Source organism: Echeneis naucrates, chromosome 5, assembly GCF_900963305.1.
Source record: "Echeneis naucrates chromosome 5, fEcheNa1.1, whole genome shotgun sequence".
Classification (NCBI taxonomy): domain Eukaryota; kingdom Metazoa; phylum Chordata; class Actinopteri; order Carangiformes; family Echeneidae; genus Echeneis; species Echeneis naucrates.
In genome coordinates, this window is record NC_042515.1 from 14,905,344 (window position 1) to 14,926,491 (window position 21,148).

Below are 21,148 nucleotides of genomic sequence, written 5' to 3' on the forward strand. Positions count from 1 at the left end.
GACTTTTGCTAACACATGAGAAATCAGATGTTTGAAGGTCATATAAGATCTTAAACAGGATACCTGGTATGTACCATTTTAATTATTTGACTTGGTTTTTGGACTTTCTGTAGCTTTCTAGTTCAGCAGGACATAAAATGAATCTTGTGCAGTTTATCAAGAAAAAGGTAGGCATTAAAACTGGAGACATGAATTTATAAATAATATAAACAAGTGCTTCTGCGTGGTGTGATGGCATTTCAGCACAAAATGATTTCTCATGATGGTATTTGATTTCCTCTTCCACGGGAAGGACACCAAAGAACAAAAGGGTTCAAGTGTAACTGAATTCATCCGAGCAACATGGACTACACATTCAGAGCAGTAACTCACAGCCCTGGGATTATAATCTGGAGAATTGAGGTAATGTGACTTTTGCTTTTGCAATAATTACTGCGTACTGCGGCATTTAACAAAAGTCCTGTTTGTCTAAGATTAATTCACTACAACATCTTTACAACTTGAGTCATCATCGTCATTTTCTTGTCTGCGAAACAGAAAATGGAGCTGGTTCAAATCCCTGAGAAATCTCATGGAAACTTTTATGAGGGTGACTGCTACGTACTTCTGTTTGTAAGTCTGATGAATCACTGTGGTTTTGGGTGTCATGGCTGCAGGTTTGTTGTGTGAAGCCTGCCTTTGTTTTTATAGACTTTGCTCTTTTGGTGTTATGGTGTGTTTTGAATAAGTAAGCAGTGGGAAATTGCACTTGGTTTCAGGCTTCTTTTTTTTTTTTCTGTTAGCATCCTCATCTTTGCATCATCCAACCACACAGTGTTGTTTCTTTAGACGCAGAAGATGGGTAGCTCTCTGTCTTACGATATCCACTACTGGATCGGCTCTCAGTCCTCTCAGGATGAACAGGGGGCAGCTGCTGTTTACACCATACAGCTTGATGAATTTTTGGGCTCCACTCCAGTCCAGCATCGTGAGGTTCAGAACCATGAGTCTGATGCTTTCAGGGGATACTTCAAACTAGGAGTAATGTGAGTGAATGTGTGGGTACAGCAGGCCATATGCAGCAAAAGAAGCCAAAAATATACTGACCTTGTCTTTTTAGTTACAAAAAGGGAGGAGTTGCATCAGGGATGAGACACACTGAAACCAACACCTATGATGTTAAGAGGCTGCTTCATGTCAAAGGGAAGAAAAGAGTGATTGGCAAGGAGGTGAGCCAAGATGCACACTGGTTATGTGACATGATAGCACATTGGAAAGAGTGCAAGAGTCCTTTGTGTTTTAATTTGTTTCAGGTTGAGATGAGTTGGAAGAGCTTCAACCTTGGAGATGTGTTTTTGGTGGACATTGGAAAAATGATCATTCAGTGGAATGGACCAAAGAGCAACAAACAGGAAAGGCTTAAAGTAAGATTTTCATGGCTGCCTGGGCAAATCGTGTGTATGCTGAGCAAAATTCTTTTCTTTGCTTTGTTTTTGTTTCTTTCAATTCAAATTGTCTGGGAAGACGTTACATGAGCACGACTTTAACAAACAAAACAACAACCAAAACAATACCACTAACTTGTAATCCAACTGACTCGAACAGTGCAGCATTATTTTCCAGATGCACATAGTTGTTTTGTGGATTGTAGTACGGTGAGGAGTAAACGTTCAGGTCTTTGGGGTGCTAAACACACAAGTCAGTTAACTATTGTAAAGGCTGTATTTCCTATAATAATCCAGGTTTTCTGATTTACCTATCCACTTATCTCCTGTAGTTCAGATCTTGTCCAGTGTCCAATGGAGGTTGGGGTACTTTACTCTCATATGTCACAGACATCAGCTCCTGGAAGCTGCCAGGACATTAGATCTTTATGTCCATACTGTCAGAGACTTAGTAAACACTCTGTTCTATGGTGTTACGGGGCGAGACACATTACAGAAGAATTGTGTTATAAATAAAGCTTTGCATGCGTTCGATAAGTAAAGAGCATCATGAAGGAGAGTTCTTACTGAGTACTTCCTTATTGCTTCATTGTCAAAAACAAGTTCCTGAACAGCAAACACAACGGTATGTTAATCTTAACAGTCACGTTCACTTTATTTGAATTTTATTTTTGTGAAACTGCTTTGTTACTCTGATTTGTTTTCAGAACCAATTATAATATAATTAAGTTTTGAGGAACAATTTAGGAGAGGCTGTGGGCAATGTATCACTTCAAAATAACAATAGAAATGCAGAATAAGTATACTTTGTGAACAGTTTAGTTGTAATGTGTTGCATATGACCCTCTGAGAGAGTCTAAAAAGTGTCTTATCAGTGGAAAATAAAGATGCAATGTCCTGGCAGCTCCTAGAGCCTCATGTTTGTGAAATGTAACTTCCTCCAGGACTTTGTGTCACTATTACGAAGGATAAGTCAGATCATATGCAACGGTCCCTTCATCTAATCACACTTTGTGCTGTCGAATACAGTCCATGTTGATAGTACAAAATGTCTGTGATTTATAGTAATAAATTCTTTGTGCATTAGGATCACTACGGCTTTACCAGACCATCAGACTCTAATTTAGATGTATGATGCCATTTCTAGTTTTGTGTAATTTTATGAAAAGGTGTTTAAAATGTCTTGTCCTTGTGTCATTTTCAGGGCATGTTGCTGGCGAAAGACATCCGAGACAGAGAGAGAGGTGGTCGGGCAGAGATCAGGGTGATTGAAGGTGATGCAGAGGGTAACTCTCCTCAGAGCATGTCCATCCTGAACGATCTCCTCGGAGAAAGGTCCTGTGCGCTGACAGACAGCTCTCCAGATGAAACTGCAGACCAGGAGCATAAGGCCAAACTGACACTTTACCAGTGAGCTGCTCCCTGATCTATCTTATCCAAAGTGCCCCACGTGGACTGGTGGGGAGAATTTTTTATATTCAACTAAAGGTTTGTCTAATGACATTCATTGATGCATTTTTGTCAGTGTGTCTGATGCTAACGGCCAGATGAAGGTTACAGAAGTCGCCATCAGACCACTGGTTCAGGATCTCCTCAACCATGATGTGAGTTGGTGCAATAAGTGATAAACTAAATAAAGAATACTTAGAACTCATATTATGTCTAAATGCAAGGAGCTGAATATGAAATATTGTTCTCATGAGCTGGTTAGTATATATAAAGTGATAATGGTTTCAGGACTGCTACTTCATGGACCAAGGAGGGACAAAGATTTTCGTATGGAAGGGCAAGAGAGCAAGCAAAGCTGAAAAACAGGCTGCTCTCACCAGGGCTGTGGTGAGTGACTCCACGTTGTTCATTTGTGTTTGACTGGTCCACCGCAATGCATTTACTTTCTTTTGTTGTTTGTGACTGGGCGTTATAGGAATTCATCAAAGCCAAAAACTATCCCATCACCACGAATGTGGAGATGGTGAATGACGGGGCAGAGTCAGCCGTCTTCAAACAGCTGTTCCAGAGGTGGACAGTAAAGGACCAGACACAAGGGCTGGGCAGTACACACACCAGAGGGAAAGTGGGTACGTGCCTTTGTTTTCTAAATCCACAGAAAGACAGGTCAAGCAGGTCTTTCTTTGTGTAAAAACTTTGTTGCTTTATGATTATTTTTTGGTGGTCATATCTGCTCTAGCTCACGTCACACAGGAGAAATTCGATGCCTCTTTGATGCACATGAAGCCAGACGTTGCTGCACAGGCACGAATGGTGGACGATGGCACTGGTCAAGTGGAGGTAGGTGACAATGAACTCTGGAGCATCAGGTTTGTCAGGCGACATTTTGGATAATATTGTGACATCGTGATTATGAAAAACTCTCACGCATCAACGGCTCAAACAGTTCAGGATAGCACCAAGCTATAGCCGATGTACTATATATGGAGTCTGCCATTTTGTTGCGTTATCTTAATGTGTAGTGTTACTGTAGCCTAAATAGTGACCTCATAGTTTCCAACAATGCACCATTACAAGGAGTGGTGCACTCTACTAGTAGTAATGCAAGTGACAAACTGCCCAGTACACAAAAAAAATAAATAAATACATAAAGATAGTGAGCGAAATGGGCCCATTTTAAAGTCCTACATAAAGGTCCATAGATTATCAGCAGAGAGTAATGAATGACTTCATGTTTTTGGACACAACTAAAAGTAACTAGAAGAGAAGGACATGCTCTCATTTGGCCGCCCATGTAACGACAAACTTTGCACAATTCTTACACACTGAATTGAATTTCCCTGAGAAGAGCCAACTGCTCAGACACCTCTGGATTGCAGCAGCAGTTTCCAAGCAGTTCATTCACCTTTTCGATGCACCCAGGTGTGGAGGATTGAGAATCTGGAGCCTGTACCTGTGGACCCTAAATGCCATGGGTATTTCTATGGCGGAGACTGCTACCTGATCCTCTACACTTACTTGGTTAACACCAAGCAATGTTACCTGCTCTACATATGGCAGGTGAGAATGTAAAAACTATGTTTCTTTCCAAGTCACTCAGAGAAAATGTGCTCAGCATTCCTTGTTTCAGATTTTCTGATTGTCACTTATCATTTTTGCAGGGAAATCACTCATCGCAGGACGAACGGGCAGCCTCGGCATTTCAGGCTGTGGCCTTGGATGAGAAATATGGTGGTGAGCCCGTCCAAGTGAGAATAACCATGGGCAAGGAACCAAAACACTTCATGGCAATGTTCAAGGGTAAAATGGTCATCTTTGAGGTACGAGCGTTGACCACATTTACAATGATTTCGTTTATAAAGATGATTCCACACGCCTCAAGTGGTTTTATGTTTTGTTTTGGGTTCTGTTTTCTGTTTTGTCTTAAAGGGGGGCACATCCAGAACAGCACTTTCTGACCCAGAGCCTCCTATAAGATTGTTCCAGGTGCACGGCTCCAACCCATCAAACACTAAAGCCATTGAAGTTCCTGCCCTGGCCACCTCTCTGAACTCAAATGATGTGTTTATACTGAAGAGTCAGTCGGGAATTTACCTGTGGTATGGAAAGGTGAGATGACTTTAATAAGAGAGCGACTGAAACAGCTGTGTGATGCCGCAATGTGATAGGCATCTTTCTTTTTGAGTTTCTGACTGGATGTATTTTTTGCATACACAGCTACTTGAAATAAAAACCGACACTTACTAAATCCAGATAGTTTTGTTTAGTGTCTCATGAGATGTTTATGGTGGTCAGGAGCATTTTAATGATTTTATACAGCATTTATAATATATCAGATATCAGCATTTTAATGGGAAAGTACTTCCCTGTTTCAACACCATCATTTCCTTGTGCACAAAAACCAGGTCAATGCATGATGAAATTATTGACAAATCGTAATTTATTATTTGTTTCAAGGGATCAAGTGGCGACGAGAGGGCCATGGCAAAGGAGGTCAGCTCTGTGATCGGCCCAAATGAGCCACAGGAGATTGTTGCAGAAGGTCAAGAATCTACTGAATTCTGGGAGTTGCTTGGAGGCAAAGCTCCATATGCAAATGGAAAGAGGTAATGAAGATACTGATGTGAATGCCTATGTGGGAGAACACCACACCAACCAACCGCACCATGAAGGGCAGAGTGAACAGGAAACACGCATCTCCCATTACTTTTCTCCTTTTGTGTCCGCAGACTTCAGCAGATGGTTTTAGACCACCAGCCGCGTCTGTTTGAATGCTCCAATAAGACGGGCCGGTTCATCGTGACAGAGGTGACTCAGTTCACGCAGGAAGACCTCAGTGAGGATGATGTCATGCTCCTGGACACATGGGACCAGGTATGAGGTGGCATTTTTGTGACAACTATGTAGAAAGCTTGAAAATAAATTAATAATAGTAATAATAATAGTTTTTCTGCAAACCTTCCTTTTCAGGTGTTTCTCTGGATTGGCAAAGAGGCCAACAATGTGGAGCGAAAAGAAGCAGTGGTGACAAGCAAAGAGTACCTGAGCACCCACCCGGGCGACAGGGACCCAGACACTCCCATCATCATGGTCAAGCAGGGGTTCGAACCACTTACGTTCACTGGGTGGTTTACCGCCTGGGACCCATCCATGTGGAGCGTGAGTGATTTGTTTTTTTAATGTAACATGTTTATTTCTGAGGTAAACACACGCTGACAAATAGTTCTTCCCTTTAGGAAGGAAAGAGCTACGAGGAGTTGAGGAAGGAGTTCGGAGAAGCAGCATTGGCTGTTGAGATTAAAACCGTACGTATTCATTTCTCAGGCTTTTTACCACAGAGAAACTGTTGTTTTCCTCGTGCAGCGCTGTGCATTTTATAGGCTGGATACTGGATAGTAAGACATCACCATTCCACTGTATATCAGTGCTTTGGGTGAAGAGGTTAGACAGTTGTAAACTTAGGCAAAGATTCTTTTAGGGTTAGTAATTTCTACTTTTCAGTTCTGTGTAGCAGATTATAGTCGAAAAATAAATAAATAAATAAAAATGCTAAATTATAAGAATTTTTAATGTGAAGAATATATTCCGAGGTAGCAGTTGCTCCAACCTTCATATCACCATCAAAAGGAACAAGGTCTGTCACAAGAGAGGGAGATATATTAATGGCCTGATATCACCTAATGATCTTGTCTTTTTTAAATTGGAATTTGCACCAGCAGAACTGTGTTGAAAGTAAGGAATACTTTCAGCCCTTCCCACCTCAAACTTTGGTGAACAAGAGCGCCAGCGAGCTGCCTGAAGGTGTTGACCCCACACAGAAAGAGGTTGGTTTGTGTGTGCGTGTGTTGTTGTTGTTGTTGTTGTTTGTTATTTCTTGGAGCAATATTCCCCCACTCCCCCCAATAGTTAGAAAACATTACTTTAATTGCCTTTCAAAATATTTATTTTCCATATTTTTCACATATTCATGTTTCATCGAGTGTCCCCATATTCTCCCATATAATTAGCACAAAATCTCTCTTGGGAGCTTCCCAGGAAAGTAGTAGGAAATTGTACACCCATAAAAATGAAGTGTCACCACTGATTTTCAAGTCCTCGCGTTAGGTTGGATCCAGTTATATTCTCCCTGGTTGGTTTCCTGTTCAGTCATTAACTATGTTTTGTGTGCTGCCTTTCAGAAACACCTCTCTGAGCCTGACTTCAGCAACATATTTGGGATCTCCAAAGTTGAGTTTGCACACCTGCCACGCTGGAAGCAGCTGAACTTGAAAAAAGAGAAAGGGATGTTTTGAGTCTGATTCTTATTCAGAGACAACATAAGTCCTCACTTTGTTTTCTCCCCTTATTGTATCTATTTCCTAATTTAACATATTGTGACATGTTGTGATTAATGTATTAACTGCGAGTTATAACACAGCTATTAAAAGCAGAATTATTGCATTATGAACGTTCACTTTATCAAGTCTGAGTAACAAATATTTATATTTCAGAGACTGCACTTTATTAACATTGAACTCAGTCAAGAACGGCAATCCAAATGTTGGTAACTAATATTTCTCCTTTAGGTAAAGACCTATTTTGCCATCTGTTGGCCAAATGACAGCATGTACGGTTAAATAATAGTTCATTCATCCATCGATCTTCATCTGCTTATCCGAGGTTGGGTTGCAGGTTAAATAATGTTTTGGGTAACAACATATATATAAAAATAAAATCACAAACCAACAGCAGCATTTAAAACCTTTAATTTGGATATGTCTGAAATATTATATCAGGTACAAGTATAAAGGTATCTCATTTACTGTAACATGTTGACATTCAATTCAAAGCTGAAGACATGTCAGAAATATTTAAACCCAAATAATGCACTGAATTACAGTAAAAACACATTTTTTTTGCATTGTCTGAAAATGAAGCACAAAAACAATGTGATTACATGACAGAATATCAAAGGTCACTATGGTGTGTCCCATTATCAGGGAGGCAGTTTTCCCAGACATTGTGATATGAAGGCTCAATGACTGATGGAGCTAAAGTGATACTATAAATGTAATCACCTATCAGGGAATAAACAAGAAAATGTCTTGTTGGCAAATGGTACAACAGTAAACCAAGTATTGGCATGTGAACCAGCATTGTTTGGAAACAGGCCTGTGTGATAAAAGAATACAAAAACAACAGATAGCCCCAAAAATTGCCACATAATATTCAGCATTTTCATACTTCTATAAACTGACAGCAGTAATATATTTTGTGAAACATATGGCAGAACCTTTACCTGAAATTAGGATTTTCACTTAAAAAAGAGAGAATATGTTCTTTCAGAACTGAAATTACACATTTACCCTGTTAAAGGTCAACTCACGAATGACAGAAGGATGAATTTTTGCACACAAATTTTCATAGCAAACAACTAATTTTAATCATACTTTTTATCTAAGTGTGTGAAAATATTGCGTGCAGGTGTACTAATAAACGACAGATCAACTACTGTGCAATGCTGAACTCAATGTTCATTCCAGGTGCTCATGCAAACTATAAAAAATAAGGTGAAAGGGTCTTTTCTTGTCTCAAGCATTAAAAAGACAAAATGGAACATTGTAAAAATGCACATAGAAATAGTGATAAAATACAGTCTACATCAATCAAAGACATCTAAAGAGACTTGTTACAGCATGTTTCACTGCAAATGTGCAAATGTACAGCAACACCATGCGGACAGAGAAAACTGCCTGCAGCAGTTCAGCTGATTATTCCTGTCATGTGTTTGGTTGTAAAGGGAAAGTTGATTTTACTGTAATCAGACACATTTTTGTCATGATACAAGAACTTGAAAAAGTGCAAATGCAGCCAATTGCCCAAAAATTTCAAAATAAAACAGGAAATAAGTAGAAAAAGAATCCAAAAATAAATGGAATAATAGACAGTAAAAATATGGTATTACCCTTATGCAAAAAAAATAAAATAAATCCATATCTTAAGACCAGTGTAAAACATAACATAAACCTTTACAGTGAGTTCTCACTTCCTATCTGATTTTGAAAACAAAAGTAGCTGTAACACAACAACATCACTGTTCAAATGCTGAGAGCTGACTGTATGTTGTACACAGTTAAATCCTACTGTATGTCTTGGCAGTTATTAACGTACAAATAAACTTTCTTAAAGGTGACCAAAGGGATAAACAGTGAGAGCAGCATGGAGTATTTCCATGTGTATGGAGAGAAAAAACAAAAGCAAAAACAATTACATCACTAAGAAACAATTGCCAAATTAGTACAGTAGGCATTTGTGGAATTTCAGCTAGCAGACTATGTGGATCCTGAGTATCTTTGTTGTGAATCTTACATTTCTACTCTATATTTCATTACAAATTAATCTGAAGATTTTCTGTTTTTTGTCAACTAAACCAGCAAAAAAATTTAAGAGCCTATAGGAATGTTTCAAATTGCTAATTTCCTGCCAGTTGTCCAAATCCCAAAGAGATTTGTTTGATTGTATCTGATGAAGCAAATCCTCCGATTTGAAAATGGCTAAAAGATTCATTTATTATCTGAATAGCTGCTAGTTGCCATTTTACTTCAATCATGTAACTGATTTATTGCTGCAGCTCTAATTACAGTAGCTTTGGGCATTTCCATTAGCTGCAATGTTTTGTTTTGTGTTTCAAGAGCAAAACAAAACAAAAAAAAAAAAACAGTTCTTGAATTTCATCAAATTATCATTGCTAACTCTTGACCTTTCCACCAGCAGTAGATAAAATTGATTAAAATTAAGCCACAACACAAGCATCTGCGGCTTTGGTGACTTGGGACTCGCTGTCAGCCTGAACGTTGTTGTCTGGATTTTGCTCTGGAATTTCTGAATCATGAGGCAGCTCCAAAGTGTTGCTATTACCTGGAAAGAGCATGTCCCGCTCTGGGGTCTCGGCAGATGCATCCTCATAGGCACTTAAGTTGTCTGAGTCGTTTCTGTCTGGTGAAGGATCTCGCCCATCATTGATGTCGTTTTCACAAGGCCTCCAGAGAACCCCATCTTCACAGACAACGTTGTTGAGTGCAAGAGAAGGCATGTGGGCCACGGGTTTACTGACCATCTTCCTCAGCTTTGTCCCGCCACTTCCTTCTTCTTCTGCCGCTTGAGCCTGACCTATCTCTTCAGTTGCTTGAGCATTTCTGCAAGGTTCACTGAGGGACAACTCTTTGTCTTGTCTGTGCGCAGCTTGTTCTTGTCCTGTTGCCTCATCTTCACTTTCATGTGTGTTCACCGGAGCAGAAGGTTTATTTCTCTCCTGCAAAGGGAAATTTGTTTAATAAATCATAAGCCCCTTCAGATAAAATACAAATATAGAAACATTTGAAAATGAATGCACGGAATCTGAGCACTTCTGACAATACCTCTGACTCATCTGATATTGATCAGTTAAATCTGAGTGACATGAATGCAAGGAACGTTAAAATGCTCTAGTCTATCTGAGCCAGTACCTCATTTCACTGTAAATAACATCTGCTTACGCTCTAATTAAATACTGCATGAACTATAGCTAGGCTGAAATGAGAAACGCATCTGTGTTGGGAATAAGTTTTCACAAAAAAAAAAACTCAGCTGTAGAAAATCAGTTGCAAAATTTAATGTGTTTTTTGAAAATACTGCAGAGTTTGTTCATTATGTGGCAAAACTAGAATTTCAAGATAAGGTTTTTAATATGGCTTGTAAACTACAGTTAGACAACCATTCCCAATTAGCAAGGACACTTTGCACAAAAATAGATGTCTCATTGTGTTGAACTGCCATCTAGTGGTAATAATATGCAACAACATCTATTTTTTTAATGTTTGAGTCAATTTTTAAAAAATTTAAAGGAATACATTTACATAAGTTTCTTCTAATGTTCTCATTACATCCATAACATTACCTCTTTTAATCTCTCAACCTCTTCCATCAGAGAGCAGACCATGCTCTCCAACTTCTTTTTGGCCTCCCTCTCTTGCTCAAGTTTCTACAAATGAAGAGTGACACCAGAGATGTTACACTTAAATTTTACATTTCGGAAAAAAAAAAATCATATTAGAATGTGTGAGGACGAAGAAGTATGAATTCTTTTGTGACTGAAGTGAAATGTGTTTCAGTTTTGGTGAGGCCAGGACATACCAAACTGGCCTGTCCAGCTTCCCTCTGGGCCTCAGCCAGCAGCTCCTCTACGCCCTCCAGCGTGTCCTGCAGGACATCCACCTGGAACAACAGAGCCTCTCTCTCAACCTCCAGCCCACGCAGCTCCTGCACCACCTCATCATAGCTGGCCTGCAGCTCCAGCTACACCACAAACACATACAAATCAGCCTGGGCAATTTTACAGGAACACATGACAGTCAGTGGGAGGGCAAGTGTTTGATAAGCTCTTAGAGGTGGGAGGCCTCATCTGGAAGCATGAAACCTCCTCCATATTTAAAGAACTATTCATCAAAAACTAATAAACACCATTGTCTTTATAATAATAGCAACAACAACAACGGTAAGAAATAGTCACCATTTCTGGGAGTCCCATGAAGAGATCTTGTTCCGATTGCTGGAGGCAGAAAAATGAGAAATGGAAGTTAGTTATTAGTAAACTTATTTCTGTTTAATGATAGTTATAGAAAAACTTCATTCCTGTCCTCTCATATACTCAAAGCAACAATAACATGTATAAAACATGTTTTGAAAATTATGTTGCTGAAAATGACCATATAGTGGCAGACAATTCACAAATTCAATAACCATTTTTGGATTTCATTTCATGATGGACACATTTGCAGAACAAAGGACTGGATAGTTTGAGAGCATTAAACAGTGATGTGAAAGCACTTGTTATGACATATTATCATAAAGGTTTTTGAGTGTTTCTGTTCTTACATTTATTCCTTTTACTGTCAGAGAGAACAGGTTTGGAGTAGGACCTTTCAGATTGATCTGAATCCATCAAAAAGAGTCTCCTTCATAGATTAACTTTATCAACAACACAGAGAAATGAAATGCCCTCCCTCTCCTTAAAGCTTATTCTCTTCAAAAGATGTGGACAGTCAAATACATGTTGTGCACTTGTTACACAACCATTCCTATCTTGGGGTTGGTAGTCACACACTATGGAGCTGGTTGTCCCAAAATTTACGGCATGATATTAAAAACGAATTTAAAATGCTTAGTTTAATTGAAATTCAACAACCTCGCAGATGTTCAGCATTGAGATATAATAAGTAAAAAAAATATGTAAAAATGTGAAGAAAGACATCAACAACAGTAATTTGTCACAGTGCAAAGACCAACCCAGAAGAGAACGTGATAGTCATCCCCTACAAAGCTTTTGACCTATGTCAATTTTTTATAACAGCTCTCAAAATACCAGGTGATAAAGTATGGTGAAATGCTTGGAGTGGCCAGCAACACAGCTGAAGCTCAGCCTTCAAAAAACAACCTCATAATCACCTACCCTACTTTCTAAGATTTTCAACAATATTTACCTCAGTAGTGGTAAATTACAAGAAAACAGCACACTGTACCAACAGGAACATTAAGTTCTTTCAAAAGATGGGTTGACTGGATGTGAGTTTGGTTTTTCTCCGAATAAATGTTAAAGAGGTCTTTTTGATTATCATGTCAAATAACACAATGAGATCTAGTTGGGTCTCTGAGTCTAGCCCTAACCCTACAGTGATGCAACTTTTATACTGTATATGTATTCAGCATTAAATACAAGTTCAAAGGTGTACTTGAGTAAAAATGCAGAAATATTATCAGTTAAATACACATGAAATATGAAAGTACAAAACATGCATCTTGTGAATAATATAATACTGTATATGACATTATCAGGCATAGTGGTTCGAACAGTTGCCTCGTGTTCTCCTTCCACCATCCAAAGAGCTGCAAGTTTAGCTTAACTGGTGACTCTGAACTGTCTAAACTGGTCTGAGTGTGAGTGGTTGTTGGTCTCTGTCTCTGTGTGTTGACCTGTCCAGGGTGACTCCACCCATCACCCAGAGTGAGCTGGGAATGGCTCCAGCACTCCAACGACCCAGAAATGGAAAAGCGGTAGAAGATGAATGAATAAATGAATGACATTATCTGAGATATTTGACGAGCTGGTCAGGGTGGCGCTTTGTAGCAACTTTGGACCTGAATGTTCTCAAGATAACTACACGTTCTTGAAAAATTATAAATGAGGGAAACAAATTATCTCAAATGATTTTATATTCACAGTTTTCTCCACTCTCTTAAGTCGCAGAGATCAGCGGATAAATACTCCTTATTCGTGGGTCTCTTAGTTCTCTTGCCCTCATTGAAATGACCCCTGTGTATCTCAATGTACTATACAAATAAATTTGCCTTGCCTGCCTTGTTGGCTATTTGTCAAATAACAAATAGTTATTTAAATGAAATTATGGAAGAAATTCAAAAGGAAAATACCTCTTTAGTCGAACTGAGAAATCTGACATGAAGGCTCAGCCATCAAAACTCAAAATGTATTTTATAATATCATAATCGTTTTATTTGAAAAGTTACTACTAACCACGGTGGTCAAATGAATGCTGTGTAATGCAAGTAGCTGTAAACTAGCATAAAATGTAATAGCTGATTTAAAGCACCAGCGCCTTTCACTGCATGCTGTCTGAATCAGGGCACAGTGACGCTGCACACAGATAAACAAGCATCAGGTCCGCCCTGAGGTCCGCCCTGAGGTCCGCCTCCTACCTGGCTGTCGCTCCTCCTCTTCAGGGTGCCTCCCCGGCTGTCGCTCCGTGCCAGGCGCCTGGAGGAGCTCTCAGCCTGGTGGTGAGGAGACAAAGATATGATGTCACACAGTCAAAACAACAACAACAACAACAACAACAACAACAGAGGCGCTCAGAGCTAGCTGATAATTGCGGAAGTGGTCTGAAGCTCCGGGTCTGTTCAAAACAAATGGCCGTTTGGAGCCGCTGGTCGGAAAGCCTTAACCAAATGACTCAACACAATACTGCTCACATCGTACATAATCTAGAAATATGCCAAAATTGGGGGGTAAACGGCCGCTAGCGTTAGCCTCAGCTGCACATGACCACCCCGGTGAGGGCGTCGTGATTTCCCGGCTCACCTCTTTAATAATGCTGCGGAGAGACTCGTCCTCGCTCAGTCCGCGGGAAAATGTCCGCTTCTTGGGGGAGCCGCTGCTGTCCAGCGCGACTGAGTGCATCCTGCTGGTTTATATTAAGCCTTCGTTTATGTAAGAGACACCTCCGGACGCTCCGACTGAAGTGCTGTTTGGCGTTTTGTTTCCTACGCAGCGGTTGAGCTCTCCGTCGACGCCCAGGCCGTGACCTACGGAAGCCGCGGGGTCCAAACTGGCTTCACCTCCGCCTTCACTCCGCCCAGACGTCCGGGGAAAGTCCGAGCCAGCAGAGGAGGAGAGGTGTAAACGGTTTGTTTTAGAGTTCAGCCCCCAAAAGTCAAAAGGATCGATGAGAGGAAGAGCAGCCAGGTGTGTCCAGGTGCGTCTGGCGGTTCATGAGCATGTGCTGAAGGTAAGTAACACATGATGGATGTGTCATTATGACTCAGACGTAGTTTGAGGTGCTGGCTTACTTAGCTGGAGTATTTATATTACTCATAACACCACACAACTGCATTTTAAGGCAAAAAAGTCAACTTTATCACATTTATCTGACCTCTGTTGTCGCTGACAAGTTTTTGTGTTCAATCACCTAATGAATTATGATTCAATAGTATAGATTAAGCTGCCAAGCACATTATCTCGTCAAAATAGGCCCAGCCTTTACCAACTCTAGCATTAAATTGGTGCACATATTGTATACAGTCCTATAAAATTGTTCAGTAAGAGGTATTTATACCTTTTTTAGGGAGACACTCAGTTTGGCAGCTTGCTTGAAACACCTAGATAAAACTAATGGATTCTAACTGAATTCTTTCTTTGAAGTAGCTGGTGCTGCTAACTATGAGTGTTATGACACATTGTGCTGTGCCCCCTCAGGAATACCTACCTTGTTGTTATTGTAGTTATTTTAAATACCCCCCAGTATTTAAAATGTACTCTAATGTAGGGTTGGCCTAACTTGGGTCAAACAATACACAGAATAAGTAGCGTTAATAATACAGTTGGATTTTGTGAGATCACACGTGCCGCAATGCTTTTATTTAAAATGTATGCAGTTTTGCGACACATTTTACCTTTTATCAAAGAAACTGGAACTCCTGCAGTTTGGTTATTGTATTTAACCGTTCCATGGGTTTAGCTTTGCAGCATTCCATAGAGGTTGTTCCTCAAATGTTAGTGGTTGTGTTGGGCAATGAATCTTGTTGAATTGCATTTTGAAATTTGAGGTCAGTAGTTTACGCTGAATATGAGTTGGCTGAGTCATCCCGTAACACTGAGAAATCCTATCAGTCAAATTTCCATATGGTTTACAGCTGGACAACTTTTGGTTTGTTTCTGAAAAAGGTTTTGTGTTTGTAAAAAGTTAATGACGAAATAATTCATTCTTCTCAGCTTCATTAACTGTTTACTGGGGTTGACAGATTATTATCAGTATTAAATTTGTTGTGGAGCTGACTTCTGCAGCACAAGAACCAAGGAGAGGAGGGAGATTTGAGCAAAGAGCACATGAGCACCAACTGTGTGCCCTGTAAGTTTTGTCTGGCAAACTCGGGGTTAAGTTCTGGTGCAATAAATGGTGCAATAAATTAGTACAATATGGTAAATGTCCAATCTATATTGAGCTCGTGACTGCAGATAGCCATGGTAACCAATAACTTAAACATGACCTACTCTAGCTGCAGCTGTGTTTGTCTCCAGCAGATGACACCAGTGGGTCAGTGATGACACAGTAACTGTAGACAACTCATTGCTGTAGTAGGGGCAACTATGGGACTGTGTTTCATAATGATTACAACTTTACTCAAACATGTATACTCTCATGAAAGCAATATCTCTGCATAGTTTGTAGCTTGAGACATTTGATTAGAACATAAGAATTTTGTGTGTACTTTGGCTTGATAGATGAAATATAACTCAGATAGCACTTAAGGTTTCACATCCATTACAATAAATAGAGACAATATGGGACTGTATGAGACTTTCATTGGATTACCATTTTCACAAATATTTAGATCTATAATTCATTTATAAGCAGGTTAAAAGTATGCAGACCTGCTGCTGCATAATTGCAAAACGTCCTGGTTCATCACCCATTTTTAAAATGTTTACATTTTTCCCCCCACGCCTTAATAATGCTTAAAAAATGCAGCCCCGAGTTTGTGGAGAGCTTATAAAGACTTTCCAGCTTCATATGGGGCCTCCAAAAAAAAAAAAAAAAGTCACACTCAGTGATTTTCTTCTACTTTCTTTGCACCATAAATATTTAGATGCGTGTGATTTGTGGGTAGATGTGGAGAGTTACGGAGGAATCCATGCTGCTTTCTTTTACCCACACGCCATCATAATCATTTATAACAACGTGTTCAGAGAGCCACCGTATATTATCATCCTAATATCCCACTCGGCCAATATCTCTAATGTGGGACATTGTTTGTGCACTGTAAAAACATTTGTACTCCCAGAACAGTGCGTGCGCCCTCCCTTCGCTCTGTCCCTCCTGACTTGATGACAGACCTAAAAGCCTTTTGTTGCAATCTTAGCCAATGGAGACGGATTACGACACGGGGCAGCTGAGATATATAAAGAGCCCCTTTTTGACCGCACTTGCACATTTTTCAGTGACACTTCTGCACATTCACACACCTCCATGGACTAAATTGTACAGAAGACCCACAAAACAACCATTATAGTACATGTGAGTGGGCTATGCATTCATCAGACAGATAATTTGGTAACTTTCAATCAAAACAGCCCGCACCGAGACGCACTGGAACGCACTTTTCTTTTTCCTTTTTTTTTTTCTTTCTTTCTTTTGGGTTGGAAAATTTATTGCAAAGCTCCCCCTGCAAAAAAGGCAACTTCGGGGTGATTGTATTGGATTAGATGCATGTCACTGATCCCCTGCCTTTTGTAGGATAAGGCAAGGAGAGGCGCACATCCGAGAGGGGATATAACGGGATACAGGGAGTAAAAAAGACAAGAGAAAAACAAAGTTGCTTTTTCTGGTGTCCGCGCATCGCCATGCCGAGGTACAACTTCTTACTGTGCTTGATGGTGCTCATCTCCCTGGGACAGTCGGGGAGCGATGAGCCCAATCTGCTGCTGCCTCCGGCCAGCGAGACGCCCACGGACGCCGGGCTGTCCCTGCTGGACGAGGACTCCGGTGCCCACGAGTGTTCCGCCTGCGTCTGGAGGGAGCAGAGCAAAGTGCTGAGGCTGGAGACCATCAAGTCCCAGATCCTGAGCAAACTGCGTCTGAAGCAGGCGCCCAACATCAGCCGGGAGGTGGTCAATCAGCTGCTGCCCAAGGCGCCTCCGCTCCAGCAGCTCCTGGACCATCACGACTTCCAGGGAGACGCGTCGTCCCAGGATGAGTTTATGGAGGAGGATGAGTACCACGCCACCACGGAGTCCGTGATCACCATGGCCTCCGAGCGTGAGTAATCGCTTTGCAACTCTCCAATATTGTCTCCAAATGCGTCATGTGCGTAATTGCATCGGAGCAGATAGATTGAAGGGACTCGGGCCTGCCGAGTTCAGTTCAGTTAAGTCTCTGGCCCAACATACTTCTTGAGATTGGGATCAGGATTCCCCCCTCCGTGCATCTGAAGCGAGCTGATAAAATTAGTCAAATGGCTCTGGTCAGCTGTTTCCACAGCTGTCAAAATTGGGATTAACGCGAGGAGCTGATAGATCAATAATCAGCAGCATAAAGAGCCCTGTCACTCTGAAACAGACAGCTCCAATACGGCCTGGTGAACTTTTGTTTGCATGGTGATGATCATGATGATGGAGGACTGAGTCTTGCTGGAGCAGAGCTGTCTGGTATTTAGAAGCTGAACACCTCACTACACCTTGCTGCTGTCATGCCCAAACTTTCCCTCTTTGGGAGCCCTTTTTGTTTGTTTGTTAAAAGGCATGACAGATTCCCTGGAAAGTCAAGTGCATGATTAATGATAATGCGGCATTTGGCTGGCAGTTGCCTGACTTTATTGTTTATGTGCTGTTTTACATAAAGGCCCTAAATTCTGCTGCTATGATCGCGTCGTGAGGCCCCCTTATTATTGCCCACTGACAATTTGCTCGCCCTCTTATGGTTTCCCATAAATCCACAGATAAACCGCAGGCAGGCCCCTTGGAGACATTTTGTAAAATTACTGTTGAACCCTGGCAGCTGTGCTCTATCGGTCTTTTATAGGAGGCTCTACCGGTTTCCCTGCTGTTCATCGCAGTGAGAAAAAGTGTGTCCAAAAAGCTACTATTGTTCCCCTCATGCAGCAGCCCCCCTCGGCCGCACTTGCCTTTTAAATGCGAAGTTTATAGGCGCAGCTCTGTTTTTTTTTTTTTTTTTTTTTTTTTACCACGAGTACACAAAGACGCAGAATCACTTAGCGTCGAGGGGAGTGTGTGACCTTTTCTTGGCGAATTGCGGGGTTCAACAACATTTACACACGTAATATATTCAGCACAAGGCGCATGAAACACACTCCAAATAATCAGCTTTCTTTTCTTGGAGAGCGAACAAAGATGAGCCTGTGCAGGGGACTGTCTCTTTATGTGTTGATGTGTTGTAAGACTTTAATTATTTCATGTCTACCTATCTATCCAGCTATCTATCTAATGATTAGTGACTACATTTTAATAATATCTTGTAAAGCTGACACCTTGTTCCTTGTCCTGACAGCCCCACCCGTCTCTGTCAGTAGCTGACAGTTGTAACTGCAGGTCATCTGAATCATTTCCTTTAAAGCTCTTCAAGTAGTTATCATCTGTAAATGCCACTTTCTAAGCTGAACTGCACTTGCTTGAAGCACCTCATATGCATCATGAAATAGTTTCCTCTGAAACTTACTAAGCTAACCTCACAAGTGAAAACCACTGCGATGATTATGAGTTACTATCTATTTATCTCTCTCTCTCTCTCTCTCTCTCTCTATATATATATATATATATATATATATATATATATATATATATAATGTCCTTCCTTCCTTACTATATTTGTGATATATGCTGACAGCTGTGGGGATCAGTGCACTGCTTGCAGTGCTCTACTTGTAAGAGAAGATGAAACCGGTTAATATGCTTAGCAGTACAATACAGGGAAACAATCGTCTAAACTATGTTTTTGGCTCTCCGCTTCCCTTCTGCACGAGCACAAACACGCTCGGACATGCACATGCACAAAACGCTATGCAAAGTGATCATTCTGCTTTACAGTGGCTGACTGCATACTTTAACAGCAGCATCATCAGAGGACCTAATAACTGATATTACTGCTGGATCGTTCATATTTAAAGCATTTCCTCCCTCTTCCGTTTGCCTCATCTCTTTATGTCAGCTGCAGTTTTTATCATCCGCTCCTTCACTCTCTCCCCTGCCTCCCCACCTCCCCCCTGCCCCCACATTCCTCCCCGTTAGCCCCCTTTCCTTCCTCCTCTTTTCTCCGGTACTCATGGAAGAGTTGAGAGAATGAGTGCATCTCTTTTGCCTGTGGCGCCTTAGTGATCCCACAGGATTAAAAGTGCCTTTTTCTGTCTCTCTGATAGAAGGAGGACTTCAAACACTATTCCCTGCGCACCTCGAACCCAATCACCCTTTCACGGTCGTGCACACTGCCTTTGATGGGCCATGTGGGTTCACACAGTACATACTGAACTGGACCTGTGCCAGTTCTTGCTTTGTTGCTTCTTAGTATTCACTCAAGGTACGTGGGTGCCGCAGTGGGGGTTGAGAGGGTACATGCTTCTTGGTCTCTAATTACTATGAAATTTCATGGAAAAGTACAGCTATTTATATCATAGTGCGACACTTTATATACTAAAACATCTCCCTCCACACAGCATGTTGTGTAGTTAAATAGCAGTTCATCAGGGGCATTTTCTTTTGCAGCCTTGAGAAGGAGTGGTGATGATATTTTGTCAACAAATACATTTCCATTAACAGATGAATTGTGTTGAGTGTTGGAGTTTGTGTATGCTGATTTATGTGTGAAGCTGTCATGAGCGTCTGTCCAAAGTGTGTATTTTGGAGCTGGGTTTGTTTTGCCTGAGGTGGGTTAATGATTTGACCCCACTAGGCTCCCATTTGTCACCTGTCCAAAACATTTCAACCAAAGCTCTGACTGTCATTGTAGACCTTGTCCTGCTTTCTGTCTAACGTACCTGGATGTCCTGATGCTGACACACAATATGACACACAGAAACTCTTGAAAAACTTACTTCACGGCATATTATTGCCTTGCATAAACAGTTTTATGTGCTGTGACAGTAATTTGGAGAATGTCCAGTAACAGAGACTCCAGCAGAGAGCAGCACTGGATTACCCTCATTCCCAGCCCTTATTCCATGTTTAAACTTTATTCCAGCAAATAGACAGCTGACTGAGACCAGAATGGTGTGATCCGTCAGGGACTGTATTCAAAGACACCTTTTATCTTTAATAGGATAAATACAGAGGTTTAGCCACTTAGAAGATCCCATTGGAAATGTGACCATTCAGCTGTTTTTGGATCATCTCACTCTATCTTTCTTATACCCACATTTTGTTTTGTCCGTCAGGACACTGTGTAGGCTAAAGTAACAAAGTGCTGTACTGGTATTATTATGTAATCCTGCTAAGATGAGGCACATTCAGTTCAAGCACAGGCTTACACAACTCTGCAGTACATTAAATGAATATCTACGCACATGTTAATGTGTGTGTGTGCACATTTCCACATGTGCATACTACTGTTGATACATAAAGATGCTCACACACAGCCTCACACACTCACATACCCACACACAGTCACACACACACTCCAGAGAAAAGTTCTCCTATTGACAAAAAGGGTCACAGAGTTCACAGCTATGTGATATATTGGAAGAGGAGACTATTAACCTCATCGGGTCTCTTTCTTTGGCAGCAAAGACGAACCGGTAGTAACTTGAACACTTATCCCCCACCACACACACACACACACGGATGCTCACACACACACACACACACACACACACACACACACACACACACACACACACACACTCATCCACTAACCACTCCCACAAAAAAACAAGTCTTTTATAGTGTTGACCCTATAAAAGGGTCATTTCCTGAAGGTGCAGGAACCATAAAAATTAAGAGGGAGAGCGCTAAAAGGACAGAG

At 40.9% G+C, this 21,148-nt stretch overlaps 3 protein-coding genes across 6 annotated transcripts in view; 2 read left to right on the top strand and 1 right to left on the bottom strand.

Moving 5' to 3' along the window:
* LOC115044000 (advillin-like) lies at positions 1–7,896 on the top strand. Of its 2 annotated transcripts, none has more exons than XM_029502815.1 (20): positions 1–66; positions 293–402; positions 538–612; positions 829–1,025; positions 1,100–1,208; positions 1,293–1,403; positions 2,629–2,834; positions 2,950–3,028; positions 3,162–3,260; positions 3,349–3,502; positions 3,613–3,713; positions 4,296–4,433; positions 4,535–4,693; positions 4,803–4,982; positions 5,331–5,479; positions 5,603–5,747; positions 5,844–6,032; positions 6,110–6,178; positions 6,593–6,697; positions 7,052–7,895. In XM_029502815.1, exons 2-20 carry the CDS (start codon positions 343–345, stop codon positions 7,163–7,165), a joined length of 2,439 nt encoding a protein of 812 aa, XP_029358675.1. In that variant the 5' UTR covers positions 1–66; positions 293–342; the 3' UTR covers positions 7,166–7,895. The 2 variants fall into 2 exon arrangements, with proteins under 2 accessions (XP_029358675.1, XP_029358676.1); XM_029502816.1 differs by having other exon boundaries at positions 27–167; positions 7,052–7,896.
* On the bottom strand, positions 7,603–14,411 carry LOC115044003 (leucine-rich repeat flightless-interacting protein 1). 2 transcript variants are annotated; one of them, XM_029502820.1, is made up of 6 exons: positions 13,984–14,411; positions 13,602–13,676; positions 11,401–11,439; positions 11,025–11,105; positions 10,789–10,872; positions 7,603–10,164 (listed from the first exon to the last, which is right to left on the bottom strand). In XM_029502820.1, the coding sequence occupies exons 1-6, from the start codon at positions 14,080–14,082 to the stop codon at positions 9,646–9,648; spliced, it is 897 nt and encodes a 298-aa protein (XP_029358680.1). In that variant the 5' UTR covers positions 14,083–14,411; the 3' UTR covers positions 7,603–9,645. The 2 variants fall into 2 exon arrangements, with proteins under 2 accessions (XP_029358680.1, XP_029358679.1); XM_029502819.1 differs by having other exon boundaries at positions 11,025–11,186; positions 13,984–14,409.
* The window catches only part of LOC115044001 (growth/differentiation factor 11-like), a 23,736-nt gene continuing 16,241 nt past the window's right edge, over positions 13,654–21,148 (top strand). For both annotated transcript variants that reach the window (XM_029502817.1, XM_029502818.1), the window contains exons 1-2: positions 13,654–14,410; positions 16,916–17,437. In XM_029502817.1, coding sequence (XP_029358677.1) covers positions 17,023–17,437 — 415 coding nt within the window. In that variant the 5' untranslated portion in view covers positions 13,654–14,410; positions 16,916–17,022. The remainder of the gene's footprint in view (positions 14,411–16,915; positions 17,438–21,148) is intronic.